General features: G+C 41.3%; 2 protein-coding genes and 1 long non-coding RNA gene across 4 annotated transcripts; 2 read left to right on the plus strand and 1 right to left on the minus strand.

Annotated features, from left to right (window-relative positions):
* Nucleotides 1-1,795: 1,795 nt before the first annotated feature.
* C15H16orf89 (chromosome 15 C16orf89 homolog) lies at nt 1,796-12,129 on the minus strand. The gene is made up of 9 exons (XM_040574297.1): nt 12,035-12,129; nt 9,594-10,087; nt 7,690-7,839; nt 7,094-7,244; nt 6,800-6,917; nt 5,221-5,356; nt 4,687-4,791; nt 4,112-4,195; nt 1,796-2,018 (listed from the first exon to the last, which is right to left on the minus strand). Exons 2-9 carry the CDS (start codon nt 9,763-9,765, stop codon nt 1,945-1,947), a joined length of 990 nt encoding a protein of 329 aa, XP_040430231.1. The 5' UTR covers nt 9,766-10,087; nt 12,035-12,129; the 3' UTR covers nt 1,796-1,944.
* On the plus strand, nt 2,010-9,519 carry LOC121078294. 2 transcript variants are annotated; one of them, XR_005824524.1, is made up of 5 exons: nt 2,010-2,913; nt 2,994-3,207; nt 3,542-3,670; nt 5,513-5,628; nt 9,291-9,519. It is a non-coding gene; the product is annotated as an uncharacterized LOC121078294 (long non-coding RNA). The 2 variants fall into 2 exon arrangements; XR_005824523.1 differs by lacking the exon at nt 9,291-9,519 and having other exon boundaries at nt 5,513-7,844.
* On the plus strand, nt 11,733-21,119 carry ALG1 (ALG1 chitobiosyldiphosphodolichol beta-mannosyltransferase). Its single transcript, XM_040574295.1, has 13 exons — nt 11,733-11,967; nt 12,054-12,131; nt 12,573-12,676; nt 13,163-13,311; nt 14,357-14,446; nt 15,099-15,215; nt 16,155-16,276; nt 17,024-17,062; nt 17,637-17,696; nt 18,429-18,539; nt 19,621-19,735; nt 20,462-20,537; nt 20,889-21,119. Exons 1-13 carry the CDS (start codon nt 11,748-11,750, stop codon nt 21,021-21,023), a joined length of 1,416 nt encoding a protein of 471 aa, XP_040430229.1. The 5' UTR covers nt 11,733-11,747; the 3' UTR covers nt 21,024-21,119.
* The last annotated feature ends 1,658 nt before the right edge of the window (nt 21,120-22,777 follow it).

The raw sequence follows: 22,777 nt of genomic DNA on the forward strand, positions 1-22,777 counted from the left end.
TCCTGCGGGTAGTGCAGAGCCAACGTTTGGTGCCGGCCCTGTGTGGCATCTCCTTGGTTCGTGGCCAGCACCGCGAACCTGGCGTTAAACCCCTGATCGTCCCCCTGCACGAGGCTCTGGTGAGGCCGCACCTCGAGTGCTGTGCTCGGTTTTGGGCCCCTCACCACAAGAAGGCCTCGCAGCGTGTCCAGAGAAGGGCAGTGGGGCTGGTGCAGGGTCTGTAACACAAGTCCTGTGGGGAGCGGCTGAGGGAACTGGGGGTGTTTGGTCTGGGGAAGAGGAGGCTTGGGGCAACCTTACCGCTCTCCACAACCACCTCAAAGGAGGCTGCAGCACGGTGGGGGTCGGTCTCTTCTCCCAAGCAGCAAGCAGTAAGATAAGAGGAAATGGCCTCAAGTTTCACCAAGGGAGTTTTAGGTGAGATATTAAGAAAAAATCCTTCACTGAAAGGGTTGTGAGATTGGAACAGGCTGCACGGGGAAGTGGTTGAGTCACCATCCCTGGAAGTATTCAAAAGACACATAGATTTGGTGCTTAGGGACATGGTCTAGCAGTAGACTTGGCAGTGCTAGGTTAATGGTTGGACTTGATGACCTTGGAGGTTTTTTCAACCTAATGCCATCCTGTGTAACATGTTCCAGGTGATCCTGCTCGGCAGGGGGTTGGAGTAGATGATTTTGACATGTCTCTTCCAACCTCAGTCATTCTGCGGTTCTGTGATTCTGTAAACGATTCTATGATTCTGTGATTCTATGATTCTTGACACAGCTCTAACAATGATTTTTCATCTTGCCTTGGCAAGATAAAACAGCCAATGTTTCTCTCTGGAGGCTTCTGTCTGCTCTTGGCATCTGCGTTTCCATCAGAAAAGAGGGATCAGCGAACTGAAAGTAGCTGAAAATTGTTTATTACATACATGTGTTAGAACCCGGTGGGATGCAGATGTTGAAGGCATTTGGTGCTATTGTGGCTTAACCCTGGTAGGCAGCTGAACCCCACACATCCACTCGCTTGCTCTTCTCCAGTGGGATGGCAGAGAGAATCGGAAGGGTAAAAGTGAGAAAACTCATAGTTTGAGATAAAGACAGTTTAATTGGTAAAGGGAAAGCTGTGCACGCAAGCAAAGCAAATTAAGGAAATCATTCACTACTCCCCATCGGCAGGCAGATGTTTAGCCATTTCCAGGAAAGCAGGGCTCATCATGCATAACATTAGTTGGGAAGACAAATCCCATAACCCCAAACGTGTCCCCCCCTCCCTTCCTCTTTCTTTCCCTCCAGCTTTCATTGCTGAACATGATGCCATATGGTAGGGAACATCCCTTTGGTCAGCCTGGATCAGCTGTCCTTCCTTGTCTGCGTCCCCTCCCAGCTGCTTTAGCACCCCCAGCCTCCTCGCTGGCAGGGCAGTGTGGAAAGCACAAAAGTCTTTGTGTAAGCACTGCTCTGCAGCAGCTAGAGCATGGCTATGTTATCACCACTATTTTAATCATAAATCCAAAACGTAGCACCATACTAGCTGCTATGAAGAAAATTAACTCTATCTCCGCTAAAACCAGGGCAGGTACCCGGCAGGATTGGGGCTTGAGACAGCAAAGTTAGAGACGTCACAGAAATATCCAGGATATTAATTCAGATTCAGTGAAGTTGAAGATCTCCTTAAAATTCAGTAGAATTCGATCTACGGAAAAATGTGTGTATTTAATGGTAAAGCACCCCTCTCTGGGATACTTGAAAACTTAACAAGAAAACACACACAGTGGACAACTATCCAGTGTTACCATAATTAAAAACCAGCTCCCAAGGTTTTGTATTGCAAGACAAGATTGTGATTTGAAGGGTTAATTCTATTTCACTACAAACTGAGCACCAGTACTGCTCAAGGACCGATCGCCTCGCCCCGCACGTGGCCTTCCTGTTGACAGTCTGCAGTGCGCTGTTAATGTCAGCAGCAGTAGTAGTACAGGAACCCTCCGAGCGATCCTACTGCAACAGCTGTGTAATGGGAGGAACATCCATCTGCGGAGAAAGTCGTTGAACAAGGCTGCATGGCTTGCATAGGTGATGATCTGTACTGATTTTAAAACCATATACATTTGGAAGGCTACAGTAAAGTTTAGTCAGGGAGATCAAATGTCGAACTGCGAGTCAGAACTTCGGTTGGATGTTATAGCCACTTTGCCCCATGATTTGTGTGCGACCCTGTGCTCAGCATTTGACCTCAAATAAAATACTCTGTGCTATACTGTACCCAGCTGCTGAGATAAGAGTAATCCTATTTTTCTACCTAGCAGGAATATTGCGAGTCTTTACTTTGATAAACACTGAAGGAAAAAAAAAAAAAAAAAACGAAAAAAAAAACCTATACTATATATAAAAGAAAACATTTTATTTCATGGTATGAATCTGTAGCACAGTAGTTGATATCCCTGTGTGCAAGACTTCTGGATCCTTTCCAAGGAAATGTGGGCAGCCAGATAGATTAATACTGGAGTTGCCACGTGAAACGAAAATATGAGGATTTTAAGATTTCTGAATTTCCCGTGCACTGGGCATAGAAATCAGGGAGACATTTGACTCATTTTGTGTATGATAATGAACATTAGCTCTCTGCCTACTTCAAGTGTTTTATTTTACAAATGCCTTATTAATTGTGCCTTTCAGGAGCCCTTTTTTTGTGCATCTGTGTGTGTAAGACTAGACAGATTCATGGTAAAATGATAATATTGGTGAACTGGTGACTGTGAAATTTAACCAACTTTGCTCACAAATTACAAAATGGACTTGGTGTTTTTAAGTACAGGTTTGTGGGACCCTGAGTGCAGCAATAGGTCCTAGCTGTCCTGACCAGCCTTGCCAGAGGCCTTCACCCATACCCTTTACCCATGGACCTAGAAGCCTCATTTACACTCAGGTGAGACAGGGAACAAGGTAAAGGATGTTGATTTTGCAGGTTTTCGCTAACACAGCTGTATGTTGTATATCACCCACAAGGGCAGGGCTGAGGCAGGGAGTACAAGGACGGGATGACTCTGAAGATAAGGGAAGAAAAGACTCCATGCACACAAATAATAGAACCAGCAAGAATTGGCTTGGAATGCTGAAGTCTGCAAAAGAAAGGAAGGGTCAGAAGTCTAGCAGTGAGGAAGACTTCTGGCCTTCATCAAAAGACCACCAGAGTACACTGGATGACCACCTGAGGACTCCGGTACGCAACTGAATAGGAGCGGGAACCTATGTTAATGATTCTTCTGAGACCTAATGAATATGCAGGAGACTTATGGGGGAAGTGAGATGAATATGCATATATCCCATTAATATAAGCACACTGGAAGTAACCCTTGGTGTGTATGTTAGGCGGAGCGATCCCCCGCACACGCGGCGCCATAATAAAGAATACCTGCTTAATAACTTTGGTTATTGAGTTTTCACTGCATCACAGGCCTGGCCTTCAATTATTTTCTGAACTAAGTTGCAGATGTATGTGTTTCCAGTTGTGGTCCTATTATTACCATTTATTTATTTATTTATTTATTTATTAGATTTCTTGGATTGACCTGTGCCTTGTTACCTTGCTTGTGGCTGATGATTACTGGGCTGTCAATAGGACCTGCTGCCACCACGCTACTCTGCTCACCCAGCTAGGGTTGCTGTGGGACTGTGTGCTGTAGGTAAGATCGTTGCCTGGCCTATTGCTGCTTGCCATCCCTTAGGAAACAGCTGACTCTTATTCCCTGTCTTTGTAATTCAGAGTATTTTTTCCAGGCCTGTTATAGGCTCTGATTATGATGGCTTATTCAGTACAGGCACAAATTGCAGTTTTCATTCTGTGTTCATGCTGTGATATCTGTCTACAAACTGTCATTTAAGAGTAGGATTCTTCCCTGACAAAAATCTTGGACTACTTCAGGGTAATTTTTCCTGTTAATGGAAACATCTGTAACACCTTTCTGCACATATTCTTAGGGAAAAAGGAAAGTCACTTGTACATTTAAAAAAAGGAAGTTAGAGTTACCCTGGGAACAACTGTGTGTTATTGAATAGCTTGTGCACAGTTATTCAGCAGCAACTGGAACAAAGCTTTTCAAAAAATACACCTTCCTTTTAAATACCTGTAAACATCTTTTCCCGTCTCTTAACTCTCCTTAGCAGCTTCTTTTGGTCTTCTGTTCCAGCAGAGTATTCAAAATCTTTACCTGGAGAGAGAAGAGTGTGGTGTGTAAGGTTTTTTTCCTTGTTTATTTTTTAAAAGGAAATACAGGGAAATGGATTGCCCTTCAATGCTGAGAGCACTGTCATTTGCAGTGAAGAAGACTTATTAACACCTCCGTTTCTGAAGTTTCTGTTTTCGTGAAGCAGAGGCACTGGCCTTACTTTACAGCTCACCAAACAGTCTTCCATTGAGGAAACATATTACAGATAGACTAAGGTTCTGGCAAACTCTGTGTCCAGGCACATTCTTTGTGCTGAAGCCCATGTAGCATTTGTGAAAGATTTTGGACATGGGAAAAACACTAATAATTGTTCTTCTTCCAGTGGAGGCGGGGGGGGGGAGGGGGCCCCCTTTGAGCTGTCAGTAAGACCTTAGAGAACTACTATAATAGAGCTCTGTGATTGGCCATGCACATCTTACACACTGAGACAAGGCACCACAGTACCTCACTCCTGTAGGGTAAGGCTTACTCACTGGGTTCCCCAAAGCATCCTTCCTTAGGCTTCTGCCAAGTGAGAATCTTCTCCAGCCATCTGAGTTTGTAGAAGTCAGAGAAACCAGACATGCCACAGAGCATAACTAGGGGAAATCAAATGGCACAGAAAACCACAGCTGTTTTTGTCATTACTGCTTCACGTGCTTGATCTCCAGCAAGAAACATGCCCATAAAGCTTAATTAAAATCATGCCATGTTAATCCTAAAAATCGTTAACAACAGAGTTAGGCAAATAAATTCCAAGTCTGGAAATAATGTCCATTAAAGTATAGTTAATGTAACTAAACTATAAACTTTACTTTATACATCTTAATTTTGGATAAAAATTTAGCTTGTAAAATTAAAGATAAATATTTGAGGCTGAAGTTTTAAATGTTTTATAACTGATTAATGTACCAAATCTTTCTTCACTTTTCTTAGATGACTCATTGCTACTGAAGAAAAAGCTTACCTTTCCTTATTTCACAATACCATTTACAACATTGTTGGTTAACTGAGAAGAGATTACGTACTGTTTTCCATGAAGAGGTCTCGAGAAGAAGACTCAAATCCATTGCTTTCGATCTGCAAGTTTATTTTCATCATGCTAGCACAGAAAATATTCTTGTAATACTGGGTCCTCAGGAACAGATGGTCAGAGCATCCTTTCTAGATACAGAAAAAACTTGACTATTGCACTGCATTTTGTTTTTTTTCCCCTCTAATTTGTATTAGGAAAGAGAGGCTCTAAGAGTTGTGAACTGCAATTGGAAATCTTATATTGGATTCAAATATTTTGTGACAACTCAAATGTTATTTTTTTAGCAGGATGCATCTTCATGGACTATAGGATCCCTACAGCATCATGTGTCCCGCTTTGAGTGAATGTCCAGCCTTGAGTGAATGGAAAAGAATATCATTATATGGTACCTACACAGCAGGTAGGGACCCGCATCATCAGTCTGTTTCAAGACTAATAATTTGTGAAATAGTATTTTCAAACAGCTTGTTTGGTTCTCTCTCAGTAGAGTTGTCCCAATAGACATATTGCCTGGTGGCTAAGCACAGGTTAGGTACCAGTCACCAACAGCGTGGTACTTGTAGCATGTTGCATGAATAAGGTGCATTTTGCATCTGGAATGTCTGCTCTGCAGATTTGTGATGAAGCACGTCCACGAAATATTGGTGTTAATCAGGAGGGAAAGGAGTGGCCTTACAGACAAGTTGAGAAGCTGGGGAAAACATGACCAATAAAATCATAAATATGTTCCTAGGTGTTTTAGGTACATTGCTACAGTTCAGGGTATTTGTGAGTGGAATCAAAAAAACACAGAGCCTTTGCTCTGTCTAAACTAGGTTTAGAAATTGTGTTTGGAGAAACCTGTCCTAGCCTCTCATCCCTCAGTTCTATCTTTCTTCATCTTCCTTTCAATGCAGCCCCTGCTGCAGCTTCTTTCTCTTTTACTCCAACCTGTTTTCGGTTAGAAAAGGTCATTTCTAAGTTCTTGGTTTGTCTCCCTTGATGGACACTTGGCAGAATCATAACTCTCTCTGTCACAACTTAAGTGCTTTCCCAGGATATTCAAATCCATTGGAATGATCAGTTGCCTCCTAGACAAAGGGCAGCAAGCTAGTTCTTGCGGAGCCTTCCACCTTCCTCCATATTTGTTCCCAGGCACACACTGACCAAATTTCCCTGCACTGCCTTCATTCACCCAGTTCTCACAAGATTACAGGTTTACCTCCACCAAGAATTTCTTTACCTCTCACAAGCTCCTGTACCCTTCAGGTGAATTTGATTATATTACTATAAAGAAAATATTGTCCTTCTTTGACATACTGCCACTTCTGTCTTTCATCTTTAGTTCTAGATGAGGGCAAGTAAATAGTCTTTGAACTTTGTTTTCCTTTGAAATCCAAACCACCAGATTTGCACTCAGATACTTACCTAATACAGGTATTGAGAAAGCGCCTCTAGCAAAGCTTTACTGTTCCTCCTTGTTATCTCTAACATCCCACCACACAATCTACTGTGTCATACTGCTTTCTTTTCCATGTATAATACTGACTGGCATGGTTAATAAATCTTGTATGATAAAACTTTTCACTTACCATATCAGCAAACATGAAGTAGAAAAGCTGATGGGACAAGGAGTAACCCGAGCAACCAAGTTGAGTCATTATGTTCCTACAGGTGCTTGTGACAACGCAGGACTTGCCATTCTCTTTCCTGTTTAAGAATAGCAACACAGACGGAGTTGAAGAGTCTGATAAAGGAAGGCCTATTCCTGTTCTGTACAATTGCAGGGCACAGTAACTCTCATTTCCTGCTTGCCAGCAGACAATAGAAAAGTCTTATAAAACAGTGGCAGTAAGAAAGGATCCACCGATATCACAGAAACATACCGTGTTCCTAGCAAATACGTATAGCACGTGTCACTTGTTTTCTCTGTAAAACACTTGGAACTACCAAATGAAGTATAGGCCAGCAAGGTATCAGTTTGGTTCCATGAATGGGGAAAGACCCAGAAATGTGGTCCTAAAATTGGTACAAATTCTGAAAGCAAATCAAAGAAGAAAGCCTGTAATTAGTGGTATAGTCAAGGGAGATCTCAGGCCCTGCCTGATCTCTTAAGTCTGTCTACACCCAAAGGTACCCTTGCATGTATCTGCACATTGCCTCTCTGTGGCTTTCAGAGCTGAATACCCCTACTGTGCAGACCTGCCTTTAGTGCTTTTCTCCAAACCACCCAAAAAATCAGCAGCAGAATCGTTACTTCCAAGAATTAGTATTTGTGTTTCCATTTGGGCTCACTAGCCATTCCTTTCTAAGTACTCTCAGGACGGATACCAAACTCTAAGTAAACTCTTTCTTTTCATTAACTCTGCCATCTTTGTTGTTTCATAGGTCACTGCATAAAGGCAAAACACTGCAATATGAATACCTTGAGCTTGAATGAGAACTATTTTTCTTTAATGCCATCCACACTTGTTATTTTTACCTTTGAAATATTTGGGATCATTCTGCGCTAGAGAATATGTTGCTTTTTCAATCAGAGGAGACAACTTCTTCACCACACTTTCAACTCGGGTACGCTGAGCAAGTAATTCATGTTCTAAAGGCCACTTTTCTAGGGCTCCTTTCAAGTAGCCTGCAGAAACAAAAATTCATTTTGTATACTACCCTAAATTCTCAGCCCACTCTTTTTTTTTTTCCTTCCTTTTTAAAGTAGTTTTGCTGCTTCCCCTGGTGACAGCCATTCTCCTCACAGCCACCATTTTTGAAAACAAGATTTACCCTGGAACCTAGTAAGTAATCCAGTGTACTAGACTATATTATACCTAAGTAGTGTCTCTTCTGACGTGGTTAGTAGGTATCTTACTGCAGAGCATTATGCTACTGCAATTAGAAGCCAAACTATTATTTAATATATGAAGAAACAAGGACGAAAAGAAAGCTATGAAATATGTTTAGTGTGTACTCTATAAGAGAGTATGTTAAGATGTTGCAGAGGTAGTCAGGCTTTCCTGTAGCCCTCTTTTTTTTTTCTTCCTTTGAAGAATGGCTGCTAATCCAGTGATGCTGCAGCAATGTTCAAACTGTTCTGACACAGGGGGGACTGCTGAGCCCAGAGAAGAGAAGGTTGGGGAGGGGGCGGCTCTTCCATGTGTACAGTTATCTGAAGGGAGGGTACACAGAGGACAGAACCAGGTTCCCAGTGACATACTCAAAAAGCCCTGGACACGGTCCTGGGCAACCTGCTGTAGGTGGCCCTGCTTGAGCAGGGATTTGGGAAGGTGACCTCCAGAGGTCCATTCCAATCTCAACTGTTCTGTGAAATGGATAACATCCATATGGAGAAAATGAAATTTAAAAAAAAAAAAAAAAAGACTTCTAAAATGTCAAAGAAGCCCTCTATATTGCCCAAGGGTTTGCTCACACTTCTACAGGCAAAGACTGTTTAATGAGATATAAGGTGGCAGATAATTATTGTTCGTGTTACATGTGCTTACTGTCCTTTGTGCTTCTGTGAGTTTGGCAGACTGTTTACAGCAGTGGTGCATTCTCTTAGCCCTTTAATTTCTATGGCTGTCTGGCTGTGGATCTGTTTGCACTCCAAACTTACGTTTGTGATATCATGTAACTACCTTTTCTGTCTGCTTTATGAAGAAGAATATCTAATCCAAAGATCAGATCTTGACCCCTTCTGGAGGTGACTGGAATTTACGCAGAGATAAAGTAGCCACGTAGCCAGGTTACCACCTACCTCCAAATTCCTCCAGTGCACTGGAAAATGTGGATGTGGCTTAGGGACTGCTTTGCCCTTTTGCCTTCTCTTCTGCACCCACGTTTTGGGTAAGGCAGGTGTCAAAGAAGGTGGATGCTGAAAACACCAAGTTCTGATCCCAAACTAGGGAACGGCCCCTTTGGAAGAAGGCAGCATTGCTGCTGGAAGTAGTATGGAGCATGCACAAGTTGACGGCACCTTTTATTAGCCCTAAAATTTGTGTGTAGAGGCAACTCTTATCCAAATTGGTTTGGATCCCACAGGGGAATATAATATCAAGTATTAACAAATAGTTTTAAACATTCTTCTTACAGCTTATTGCATTCCTCCCAAGCCAGAGATAACCCAGGTGAGTCCTCTTAAAAACAAGAAGAATCAAGGTTTCCTTCTAAGGCATACTTTTGATGTAAATAACAGCTGGATCACTACTATTGTCATTGCATTTAAGGAGTTGAATCTTTAAAACAGGGTAAAAAATGAATTCAGAAATAAATATATATATGTCATGCTACTAGCAGTCAAATCTGCCTAATGTAACGACTTAAGTCAAGAAAGCTGGTATCAGCTTAGTTCCTTAAAAAAAAAAAAAAAAAAAAAAAGCCAGACTGTCACAATACCTTGCAAAACATGAAATCCCAGCACTGCATCTAAATTGATGTCCTGATACCGACTCTCCATGAAGACAGTCACTTTCTCGAGGGCAGAAATGACAGAGCTCCTCACATTAGGCTCAGTTTTCAAGAAGCTGGCCTTGGAGAGAAAAATCAGCAAGAAGAAAGTATACCGCATATCTACTCTGCTCAAAGAGGTTGTGTAACTTCTAAATCAATATCCCTTGCTCACAGCAGGTCCTGCTGTGTGTGATGGAATACTTTCCCTTAACAGTTTAACCACAGGTATGCCACTGTGTTCTCACAGAAAGCTTGATTGCCATCTTCAATGCTAGTAAATGTCTTGTGCCTTTAAATGTCAGCCAATGCACTTGGCAGTACAACTCAGCAGATCAAATCCAGTCTTTCAGCCTTGGCTTCGGTAAAATTGTTGTAGCTGCCATCAAAAGAGGGAGCTCTTGCTCATGTGTAGAGGTAAGGGGAGGTAAAAGACCGTCCATCTGCAATTAAAAAATAGAACTTTTGAAGTGCGCACAGCGTTCTTGAAGAAAGTGCTGAGAAATCATTTATTTAGAGCACTTTTACAGCAGAGGCTGTGTGCATGTGCGCTGAACCCACTGTGGTGATCAGACTGCTGAAGGGCACAGTCAGATACAGGCTGCCTGCCATCACCTCAGCTCTGTGTGAGGGAGCGACCAGCCCACTAAGGCCGTTTCTTTGCCGCTGCACCTGGGATAAGGGTGGAAAGGGGAGTCTGCGTGTCTGGAAATGAAGGGCTGCAGAAACAAAGGGCCTTACTGTATGTTACCGCCTGCTATGAGCCCTGACCAGTAAATACATTAAGTTTATTTATCACATACCTAGGGTTGAAGTGTTTTGATAGACACAGCTGAAGGAAAGGCTGTGCTAACTCTGTGCTGCTTCACAAGATATTACATATGTTAAATGATGCAAATTATCCAAGTTCAGCAGGTTTCTAAGCAAAATCTGATTTTAAATTATTTTTTTGGAAAGGAATTTATTTCGGAGGGATGGTGTAAAGGGGCCATCAGAACGCTGTGGGTGGTGTGGCCTGCAGGTAGCCGGGACCCAGGCTGCCCTCAGCAGAGCTGCAGTGCTGCCGGTTCCCCACACCTGACAAAACTGCTCCAGATGAAGGAGAAGTGTGACAGAACACACAGAGCACTGGGACGGAAAACCGAGGAGCTGCTGTTCTCATTAAATGAGGACACCTGTGGACACCGAGTGGGCACGCTTGGACAAATCACAGAATCATAAAGGTTGGAAAAGCCCTCCAAGATCATCTGGTCCAACCATCCCCCTACCACCACTATCATCCACTAAACCACGTCCCTAGGCGCCACGTCCAACCTTTCCTTGAACACCCCCAGGGACGGTGACTCCACCACCTCCCTGGGCAACCCATCCCAATGCCTGACTGCTCTTTCTGAGCAGAAATGTCTCCTCATTTCCAACCCAAACCGCCCCGGCACAACTTGAGGCCATTCCCTCTAGTCCTATCACTAGTTATCTGTGAGAAGAGGCCAACCCCAGCTCCCCACACCTCCTTTTCAGGTAGCTGCAGAGAGCAATGACGTCTCCCCTGAGTTTCCTCTTCTCCAGACTAAACAACCCCAGTTCCCTCAGCTGCTCCTCCTAGGACTTGTGTTCCAGGCCCTTCACCAGCTTCGTAGCCCTTCTATGGACACACTCGAGGGCCTCGATGTCCTTCTTGTTCTGAGGGGCCCAAAACTGAACACAGCGCTCGAGGTGCGGCCTCACCAGAGCAGAGTACAGGGGAACGATCACCTCCCTGGCCCTGCTGGCTGCACTACTCCTGACACAAGCCAGGATAACATTGGCTTTCTTGGCCACCTGGGCACACTGCCGGCTCACGTTCAGGTGAGTGTCGACCAACACCCCCAGATCCTTTTCCTCTGCACAGCTTTCATGGCGTTGTTGTGACCAAAGTGCAGAACCCGGCGCTTAGCCGTGTTGAACCTCATCCCATCGGCCTCTGCCTCGTGCCGTGAGGGATCTCTGCGCGACACGACGCCAGCCATGAGGAGAACCCGGGCGCAAACCGCCCGCCCCACGGCTCCCTCAGCCCGCGCCCTCCGCACCGCCCGGGGGCGCGCTGCCCGCCGGCGGGGCCTCAAGATGGCGGCGGGCGGCGGGGCGCTGGGCGCCATCGGGGCCGCGGTGGTGCTGGCGGCGGTCGCGGCGCTGTGGCTGTGGCGGTGGCGGCGGCGGGCGGGCGGCGGCGAGGGCCGGGTGTGCGTGGCGGTGCTGGGCGACCTGGGCCGCAGCCCGCGGATGCAGTACCACGCGCTCTCGCTGGCCCGGCACGGCCGCGGCGTCTCGCTGCTGGGCTACCTCCGTGAGTCAGGGCGGGCGTGGGGCGGCCGGGGCTCGGGGGGCGCTGCCGGAGGGGTCGCGGCTCTCACCCTCCGTCCTTTGCCGCAGAGACCCGGCCGCACGGCGACGTGCTGGGCAGCGGCGAGATCCGCGTCGTGCCGCTCTCGGACCTGCGGTGGCTGCGAGGTGGGTGCGGGCCGGGGGCGCGGGGGGCGCGGGGGAAAGGGAGCGGAGCGGGGCTGCTCGGGGTGCTGGTGGTCAGGGCGCGGGGAGGAGGGGAAATGGGGGCAAAAACCGGCCCTGAGGGGCCTCCCTGCGGGCCTCGAGCCCCTGGGGGCCGGGGCCGGGGTAAGGCTGCGTGGTGCTGGCTTGGGTCGAGCTGGGGGGTCGTGGGTTTTATGTTTTGCTCACGGTTCTGTGTGTTTGTTCATCCGCGTGTACTCCGATTTTTCTTCTAGGTAAAAAGTAGAACGGGGACTTGGGGGTGTTGTGGTGTTTCTGTGACATCAGGTTTCGTTTTAACGAAATGCCATTACTTTAAAACTTCCCGATGGCTGGCTCTGCGTGGCACGCACATTTACGTTTGCAGAGCTGGAGTGTTCTCACACGTTCTCTGTCCTTTTGCAGTTGGCCCAAAGGTTTTCCAGTATGTTGTAAAAGTCGTTGCTCAGGCAATACAGCTGCTGTACACAATGCTGAAAATGGATCGACCATCCTATATTCTTCTTCAGGTATGCTTTTTGTGTGTAATTAATTTCAATAGTATTACATTACAGAATGTTTTTAGCAGTCTCAGACATTGCTCTAATTATTTGAGAGCTAAAATTGGCTTAATCCATGGTATAAACCTATATAAAAACTACTTATTTCATTCTAGACTTCTTTCTCTGTTAACTCACGTTTGTTCTTCCTGTTAATTTTTGAGCTTCTGAATTTCAGTGGCATGTATATTAGTAAAGAATAAATCTTAACAGAAATACTTGTATGTGTTTTGGATGGGAATTTTGACCCGGATCCGACAGTAAAATTTGAAGTTCCTGCCAACCTTCATAGGAGAAACTGGCAGTTCTGTAGTTGGTGAATACAAAATCGTCCCCGTTCATTAAGATCCTTTTAAACAATGTTATTTCAGTCATTTGATTTTCTCGTTATTGCTAAGTGTTCATCACTTGACCATAGTCTTACCCTGTTTTTACTTGTTTTTATTTATTTAACAGAATCCTCCAGGTTTACCTAGTATAGCTGTTTCCTGGGTAGCGTGTCTTGTCTGGAGAAGCAAACTGATAATTGATTGGCACAACTATGGATATACCATAATGAGTCTGAATCATGGAAGAAATCACCCACTAGTACGCATTGCAAAATGGTTTGTACAGAAATTTCTCCTATTTACAAGTTATGAACCTTTCTAGAGCTCAGAAGGATGGAAAGCAGAAATAAGAATATAATTAGCAAAGGGCTATTTCCATCAAGAAGTTATTACATTTCAGGAAGCACGTTATTTAAAATGCTTTTGTTAAACACATAGGAAGGTGGTGGTAGGTGGTATATTGTAAAATACACTAAAAATTCCGTCTAGGTAAATTTATTCTATAAAAATGATGTACGCGGTTTAAAGGAATTAGGTTGTTCTCTAAAGTAATTTGTGAGTAGCTTATAAAAATAGTTTTCTTTTACTTTCTGTTATGTACTTTCAGTGTTAAGGTTAGGAAGTATTCTGCCTGCTGTATGTATGTATGTACACAGGGCAGAGTGCAAAGGATACGCTTTGTAAGAAGCCTAGACTGTAACAAAAAAAGCAAATTTATGTTCATTTTAGGTGAAATGTGGTATCCCAATGCAATGCAAACTCTCGTGCCTTTGACAAGTGAGCTACTTAGAAATAGGAGAATAAAGTAATTAGAAACCTGTCTTAAAGTAGGTGTGTGAATGTTATAGGAACTAAAAGATTTTCTCACATGGTTTAAACCTGTTCCTTTTGTTCTTGTTTGAAGTAGTCAGGTTGCATATGCAAACTTTTGATCTTCTTGCAGTGACTTTGTCTAGTGTTGTGGGTTTTTTTATTCTCTAACACTACTTTACACTCCAGTCCATCTTTAAAGGTGGTTCTGTTTCTTACTCAACCTAACTGGTTACCTACGGGTAACAGCTTTAAAAGCTTTCCATTATTGTGTTCTTAGGTCTTAGCGGATAAGGAAGTCATGCTGTATCCCTTCTCATAAACTGTTACTGCTTTGGTATAACAGCACAAGGAGTCAATATATAATTGTTAGTTAAACTTCAGCTATTGGGTGGTGGTTGAGTTTCTCTTGGTTTTGTTTGGCTTTTAATGAGCATTGGCACTGGAGAGTGCCAGTGTATTTGGCTGTTGGGATTGCCTTAGGTTCTAACTAAGATTTAATTTTTGTCAGGTATGAGAAGCTTTTTGGACGTTTGTCGGACTATAACTTGTGTGTCACTAACGCAATGAAAGAAGATCTATGGGTGAATTGCAAAATAAAGTAAGTGAAGTACCTCTAACGTTACTACGTGCGTACTCAAAGTGAAATGAAAGCACATGATTGTGAATCTGGATTCAGAGTAATCTTAACAAAAGCAACTATGCCAGTTCATCACCACTGGAACCCATTGGTCAGTTTTGTTATAAGCTAGTGGAGTATGGGTGTTGAACAGTCTTCATTAGCTTTCGTAATTAACACCTCATGGTCTAGAAGATGGCAGTCTAGATGTTATGGAAGACTTGCTGCTGCACTGCCTATGAAATAAAAAAAGGCAGACATCACTGTATTTGCTAACAATTAGTCAACCCTGCAGATTTTTCTTTTGCAATCACAGGGCTTTAAAATCAAAAGGAAAAGGTGTTTTTTAAGGAAAACTTAATTTATAAGTTTAAAAATCAGGACAACGATGTCTGTAGATTTTTATGGTTGTGTTACATCCCTTGAATACACATATAAGAAAGGGACCCTTTTCTTACAGTAGATGAAGCTTGGTCTATTCCAGCAAACTTCAGGAATACAGAAAGTTGAGTTGAATCATCATTTTATTGTAATCCGCTTTCTGCATTATATTGTTGTAGCCTGTCACTCTTTACCGTGTGCATTTTGTTAAATCTGTTTTTTTAATTTAACTTGTGAATTTATTTCATTACAGGGCAGTAACGCTGTATGATAGGCCAGCTTCTTATTTTAAGGAAACACCATTAGAGCTTCAACATCAGTTGTACATGAAACTTGCAAAAGACTATGGACCATTTAAAGCACAGCATATGTAAGTAAAGCATGCAATTACCCTGTGTCATTCAGTTAAGAACTGGCATTTAGTCCCCAGAAATACCTTTGGATGGGATCACAAGTTTCTGAACAGCAGCAGACAGTGGTCTTTGCATGCATTCAGCCAGTAGCAGATGCTGTGCAAGTTTGCTTAATTGTTGCTGGAGAGGCCAGAATAAGTGAAATCATTGAAGGGTGATATCATGTTGCTTGATGTGTGAAATTAGTGGGTTTTGTTTGTTTAAAGAAAAAGTTGGTGTAAATTCTGAGGAAATAAGTAATATAATACATGAAGGGTGAAAGCAGTTGTCTAGTTCCCACTGAACTGGATGACAGTGATTGGATGCTTCATTAATGGCATTAATTTAGTAATTGCTATAATAAACTCCCCATTCATTTATTGTGGAGGGTTTTCAAAGTCTTGCTCTATAAATATTAAGCATTCTTCTCTGGCTGTGTGCAGGATGTCTGCTATAGTAGATAGCCCAACAGGCAGTTAGTTTACCAAACTAATGCCTGAAAGTGGAGGGGAGAATCATACTGTATGGCATTTTCTTTTTGAATCTGCACACCATTGAATGTAAAGGTTCCAATTTTAATTGAATGAGAGCATTGTTGGCCACCATGCTTTGGATATATTTGGGACAGAGCTAGAAAGAGAGACTGTTTTCCCAACGTTTTAAGGAAAACACTGTTAGAAGATAGAAATGTGCTTATAATAGCGGTGTCATTAGGCTCATGGTAGTAATAAGAGACTGTTTTGCATCTTCCCTATGATCAGGTATGTCTCTGCAAATCAGTACAGTAATGGTTATTTCCAGAGAAATTGAGTAGCAAGTCTCAGAGTTTAGAAACTCACGTCAGTTAAGCATAGCATTTCCTTCTGTGTTTGTAGACTGTTTGTGTAGTCCATATTCAGAAAATTCTGTTTACGTAGTACAGAGTCTGTCAGTTCGAATGCTGAGAGGTCTGCCTTTACAGAAATGGATAAAAGAAACGGACATGTGGTAAAAACCAGAGGACGGCCAGCTCTTCTCATCAGCAGCACAAGCTGGACAGGTTTGTAAACAGATTATTTTTAATATTTTATTACCTCTTAACAAAAGATATAACTAGGGATCTTTATACTTCACCACACTTGAAACTTGACATGTTATACAGGCGTGTTTGCATCATGAGTGGCAAATTTTTCTTCATTTGTCTGGAAGAATTTAAAGACAAGTTGTACATGATATACCTCAGTGGCTAAAAATTAAAAAAAAAAAAAAAAAAAAAGATTTCCCACTACTCTTTTATTTTTCATTCCATAGTATCTTGTTTGGTGGTGTAAAATGGATTAAAAACCTAAAATTTTTACTTCTTTATTTCTGATAACATCTATTATGTAATTTTCTCACTTTCCATTTTTTTCTCTATGAGAAGGGGAAAAGAGAGGTGAAGCAAATCAATTGCTAGTAACCATGGGCAGAATTGTCTGTACCTTTGAATTAACAGAGCAATTTCTGCTCTTAAAAATTTCTAGTTTCAAAAGCTAGAGAATTAATTGTGATATATAGCACATCCTCAAAAGAGAGTCCATTGGTGGCTTGTTGGCCATGTTGCCAATAAGGAGAACAAGTAAGTTTTGTATATGGTTGAGGACTTTTAATTATGAAAATAATTACAGCAGATTTTTAGTAGGAAGAGCTTGTGCCATACTGAAATCATTCAAGTAAAGGTGAGGAAAATCTTTGTTGTTATGTACGTATAATAATTTGTTACCAATGCTAGAAACATGAATATCACTAATAAAGCCTTTTCTTTCAGAGGATGAAGACTTTTCAGTCCTTTTAAGAGCTTTAGAAGGTAGGTACTAAGGAATTCATCTTATCTATTCCAAGGGGAATGGTTGTATGCTGGACAGTTATGAGGGGTTTCTCTAAAGAACAGTGCCTCCCTATTCAAATGAAAATGCAGACATATTTGATTAATTTGCAGTGCTTTAAGAGTAGGAGTTGAAATACAGAAGTGAAACATCTGGATTCAACTGGAGTAGTTGTTGGGGAGAATTATATTTCTCTTGGTAAATTGCAGTTCTATTTTCTAAGCTATGAGTACTCTCCATAGGTATCTGATAATAGGAAAGAAGGGAATATGCATTGTCTATTTAAGAACTACAGCTGCAGTTTCTAGATAAATTGAAACAACCGATATGGTGTAGTCAAAGAAATGTTCTATGAATCGTACATTTTAAACATATCGTAATTTATTTCTATAGAAATTTGTCAATTTTAATATTTGTAAATTTACTGCTATTTTACTAGGTATGTGTTTATAAAGAAATTACTTGAAGTAGGAAGCTAAATGATTCATACACCATGACCGTTCTTAAATCAGTCCATTTATTTGTCAATTCTGAACAGTTTTTTATCTTTTCCAGATTATGAGCAGTATATCAATGAGGGAATCAAGCTTCCAGCTTTAGTATGTGTGATAACAGGTAATAGTTTATTCACATTATAATTCTTTTCTGCTCATAGAGATGACTTCATTTTCACTTTTCTACTATGCTGACTCTTCTATGATGATGAAGAGAGAGGAGGAGAATTGTTTTTGTCTGATTATAAATCAGAGCAGTTGGATTCTTATAGCAATGTAATCATGGCACATCTTTAAAGAGGAGAAGCGCTCAGCCTGGCTGTCTAGCACAGCTCTCCGTTATGCCATGTTCAAAATAATTTAATCTCAACATTCTGAGCACTGAGATGCTGCAGCCAAAGAAACATAAAGGTGCATGTTTGGCGCCTTTCAAGCAGAAAGGTTCTCTTAACGCAGGAGGAAACCTACTCATCAAACATCTTTTTGTAAAACAGTATGCGCAGAATGAATGCTGGTTGGTTAACTTTCTCATTAATAGCAGACTAAATCTTAGTGTGATTTTTAAAGAGCAAATTTGTATTTTTGGGTTGTCTTACGGTAAAGAAAATGCAGGTCAAGACTGGGCAACACTGACAGTAGGCTCCTTTAAATACCAAGTTAAGAGAGGAAGTGTAGGTTCACCTTGTTTTCAGTGGGACTTAATCTCTGGGGTGATCATGGTTGGTATATTCTGACATGTCTGAGGCAACAGGACTTTGTCATCTGTACAGCAGGGTGCACAGACAGCACTTTAATTTCAATCACCCTGATAAAATCATTATTATTTTTTTTTTCCTGTGTGTGTTTTAAACAGGCAAAGGGCCACTAAAAGAATACTACAATGGACTGATAAAGAAACTGCACTTCAAACATATCCAGATCTGTACACCCTGGCTTGAAGCTGAGGATTACCCTCTTTTGCTTGGTAAACAGAGGATTATGAAATAGATTTGATAATGTGTGAAAAACAATTTAGCAGAGTTGTGAATAGCTGATAGACATTATGCGCAGGAGGTAGCAGAATGTAGTAAGCAAATGAACTTGCTGGTTACTGATGGTATATACATGTATACCACTCGTGTTTTTGACTTAGACAAGCAAAATTGCTAATTTCTTTAACTGCATTTTTCACTCTTATCCCAAGAAATAGGCATAATACCTACATTGCTATTTCAGTCTGTTATTTGTACTTCTCTTCTATGCTGAAATACAGCTTGCTTGTTTGTGTTGCAGTTTATGGGGCAGGTCAGTACCTGATACCGTAAGCTTTTGGCTGAGCACCCAAAAAAACCTGAAATTTTAAATGAACATGTCTTGGAATAGTGTTCCCTCAGCATGTCCATTGTATTAGCATGAAATATGAGTAAGCGTAGTACAGTAGCCAGCTACACTTTCAAGCAGATCTACTTCTCTTCGTTTTTCAAACCTGCCAATTTATGTGGCTGTAAAACGTGGTGTTTATAGGGTAATTTTTAAGTAATGAATATAATGTCTATAAAATAGCATTGCAATTTCTCTGTCTTGAAATCACTTGAATTGGAAGAAGTCACTAGTGAGTGATGCAGCATATCCTGTTTGAATTGTGGTAGAGTTTTCCTCTGCACTTACCCATTCTTAGCAGATTAAGAGACAGAAAGGTTGTTTTCAGATACGTGAGATTTTAAAATTCCCTTTAATTTAATATGCACTTGCTTGGTATGTTTCTAAAGCCTGGCTAATTTTAGTAAATATATAGTTTAGTGTGTGTGTGTGTGTGTGTGTGTGTGTATATATATATATATACACACATAAGATATATATATACACACACACATATAGTGTGTGAATATATATGTGTATACACGTTTTCTGCAGGCTTGAAATTGAGTCAGTCTGGATAGTATTGAAAATAGCTTATGTTTAGCTCATATCACCCAAAGAAATACGTGCATAGAAGGGTTCACAATAAGACTAGAAGAGATGCTTTCAGAGAATTTAGGCTCTTGTGTGTTTCATTTGCTTTTCAGGCTCGGCAGATTTGGGTGTGTGTCTCCATAAGTCATCCAGTGGTTTGGATTTACCTATGAAGGTGGTAGATATGTTTGGCTGTTGTTTACCTGTATGTGCAATATATTTTGAATGGTAAGAGCTTGCTTATTCTGATACAATTTAATAGCTCATATAAAACACTGTTCTAACAAGTCAAGAGTTTACTAGCTTCTGCATGTATCAGATGAGATTCCAGTACTATGCGATAACAACTTACTTTTGATTCGATAAGACAAACTTCAGAAGTCAAGGTTGTTTTATTTAAGGTTGGCTAAAAATTAACACCAGATTTTACAATCTTTGGAGCATTTATTGCAACCAGCTGCCTCAAAAAAAATAATTGCCCTGTAATCCTTTGTTTCCATATGCTTCATTTAAAAAAAATCATTCTGCATAGGCATGTCTCTCTTCTGTGAAAGGGTGAATGTATGCAGTCCACCTTACAATTTACAGTCCTTCAATTAAAGATGTATTCACTGTGGAGATCTCATGTACAGATTTTCCTTGTGGGTTAAAGTAGAGTGTTGCCCTGATTTGCGATGTATGTGCAGAGGAGTGGCACAATGACAAAGTGAGGGACCTACTGTAACGGTAAACCTAGATAGTATGACATGGGGGGAACAATCTTTAAATTAAACTTTTATAACTGCCGTTTGTTCCATTTTGTCAGGAATGTAATGTTCATATCTAGACAGCTAGGTTTTAATGTTTAAGGCATAGCCATGTCTCTTCAGATACACTGTGCAACTTTTTAAATATATATGTCCCACTCACTGTTCCTTTTTTCTTCATGTTTTTTTCTATTATTTTTGTACACAGTTTACATGAACTTGTGAAACATGATGAAAATGGTCTGATATTCAGGGATTCAAATGAACTTGCAGAACAACTGAAGGTAAAGTCTTGACAGATTTTTCTTTTCCGCTAGCTTTAACCACAAAGGTGTTACCATGTAAGCTACCTTTTCGTGTGATAATCCTCTGTGTATTTTGCATTCTCAGAGGATACTTCTTTGCCTGGTGGATCTTATAGGCCATATTTCTATTTGAATACGGATATTACTGGCCACATTTCTATTTGAATATAAATCTGAAGTTGGCAAGAACGCACTAAATATTGTGATATTAAACTGTTCAGAGGGTCACACCAGAGGGTTACCCCTGAGAAGCTAGAATTAATCCAAAATATAACATGATACTTTTCTGTTTTTTTTTTTTGTTTGTTTGTTTTCTTCTTAAATTAACAGATGCTTTTCCTGGAATTTCCCACGCTGGAAGGCAAACTCCAGAATTTCAGAAAAAACCTTTGTGCATCCAAGCAGCTGCGTTGGGATGAGAGTTGGGACCAGACTGTTCTTCCCTTGTTTATGCAGAGTGAATGACTTTTTGTGGGGAGAGGAGGGTGTCCAAAAAGCTATCACATTCCTGGAGTTGCATAGATGTGACAATCAGTGAATAAACACTCTGTGTTATCTGTGGTTACAATTTTTAATTGCTTCATCTCGGGGCCTGTTCTGATGCACCTTTTCTTTTACAATTGGAGCTTCTTGTGTGAGTAGGAATAATGCTGCAGGTGCAGTTGAGGTTATTTGTTGTCTGCAAGTCTTGGGGGAAAATGTGGTTCCCATGCTGAAGAGGTTGATCCTTGCCATCTGCCTTTTCTTCTTGTATTATTTGGGATGAATGTGGGAGGTTTAGGTACTCTAGGAATTTGTGTAAAATCTGTTTAACTGGGCTGCTTGTAGGTTACTTTTAGCTGAAAGTACTTGAATACATATACAAATTATACCAGTTATACCTACTGTACAATAAACACTTGAGTAGGTGATTATTTTTCTGCAAGGGGGAGATTTTTTTAGTTTAAATTTTTATTTGAATTGAGGATACATTTTTTGTTTTTTTCATATAATTAACGTTCTTGGATAGTCTTCCCTAGACAAGTACTGACTATACTCTTGTATGTTTTTATGAAGATGGAAAACAACTTTGAAATTAGATAGTTCTTTTTTACAGTGTGTGCAGGAGTAAAAAGGTGCAGCCACTGGTATGTGACAGCTTTATTGAACACTTAAGAGGGAAATTCACCTTTCAGTGAATGTTGTCCTCATACATTGAAGTAAATGTGTCCATTTACCTTGAGAAAGAACGTAAAATTTATCCCTAGAATAGAATAGAAAAGATATTTAAAGTATGCAATAATCTAGTAAAAGGGCACTTTACTTTCCGAACATTCATTCAGGTATGGCCTTTGTTTTTTTTATTGTTAGTGTTCATATGGATCTAATGCTTACAAGATGTTTTTTCGTTCTCACGATTCTTTATAAAATAGGTGGCAGTCATTAAAGGAATAAATGTGCGTGGTTTTATCATACAGTTGCTGCTTGCATGGCTCTCTTCAGAGTTCCTACTTCAGTTGTTGGGATGGATTCTGCACCAGTGTTTTTAAACCAGCTTACAGAGTAATCATTTAATACCTGCTTTTGTCAAGCTAGGCGGCCATTTGCTAATCTTGCCTTTCTCCTGCACCATGGTTACAGTAGATACTCTCTTTCGAAAAGAGAGCTTTGACAGTGATTTGGTTCCACTGGTGGGAAGAAGGTAGTAAGAACCCAAGCTGCTTACTGTAGGAGTTTGGCAATTTCATTGGTTCATTGACTGAAGAACGATCTGTAAAGACATACTTGCTGATTCCCCTGTTTTGCAGCAAACCCCTGTACAATGGTATGGCCAGGCCCGATGCACACATGGATGTAAATTAAGTATTTTTCTAAAGCAAATGGTGATGCTGAAAGCTTTAGAGAAGTTGGATGTTAGGAAAAGGTTCTCTACTGAGAGGGTGGTCGGGCACTGGAACAGGCTCCCCAGGGCCATGGCCACAGCACCGAGCTTGACAGAGTTCAAGAAGTTTTCTATGATTTTCCTGTAATAAATGGTTAGATTTCCTGGTTAGATCCAAAATGAGCCATCTAGCCATGCAGAACAATTTGAAGACTTTTGTGACAGGGAAGATAAAAGGAACTCCTGTTTAGGCTGTTAGTGTGCATTTACTCTAGCACCTTTGAATTCCTCCTCCTCAGGGAGAGGTAGCTAAAACAAAAAAGTATAGCCGGGGTTACTTCTGTATGTCCAACTTAAT

Source organism: Cygnus olor, chromosome 15 (assembly GCF_009769625.2).
Source record: "Cygnus olor isolate bCygOlo1 chromosome 15, bCygOlo1.pri.v2, whole genome shotgun sequence".
Lineage (NCBI taxonomy): Eukaryota > Metazoa > Chordata > Aves > Anseriformes > Anatidae > Cygnus > Cygnus olor.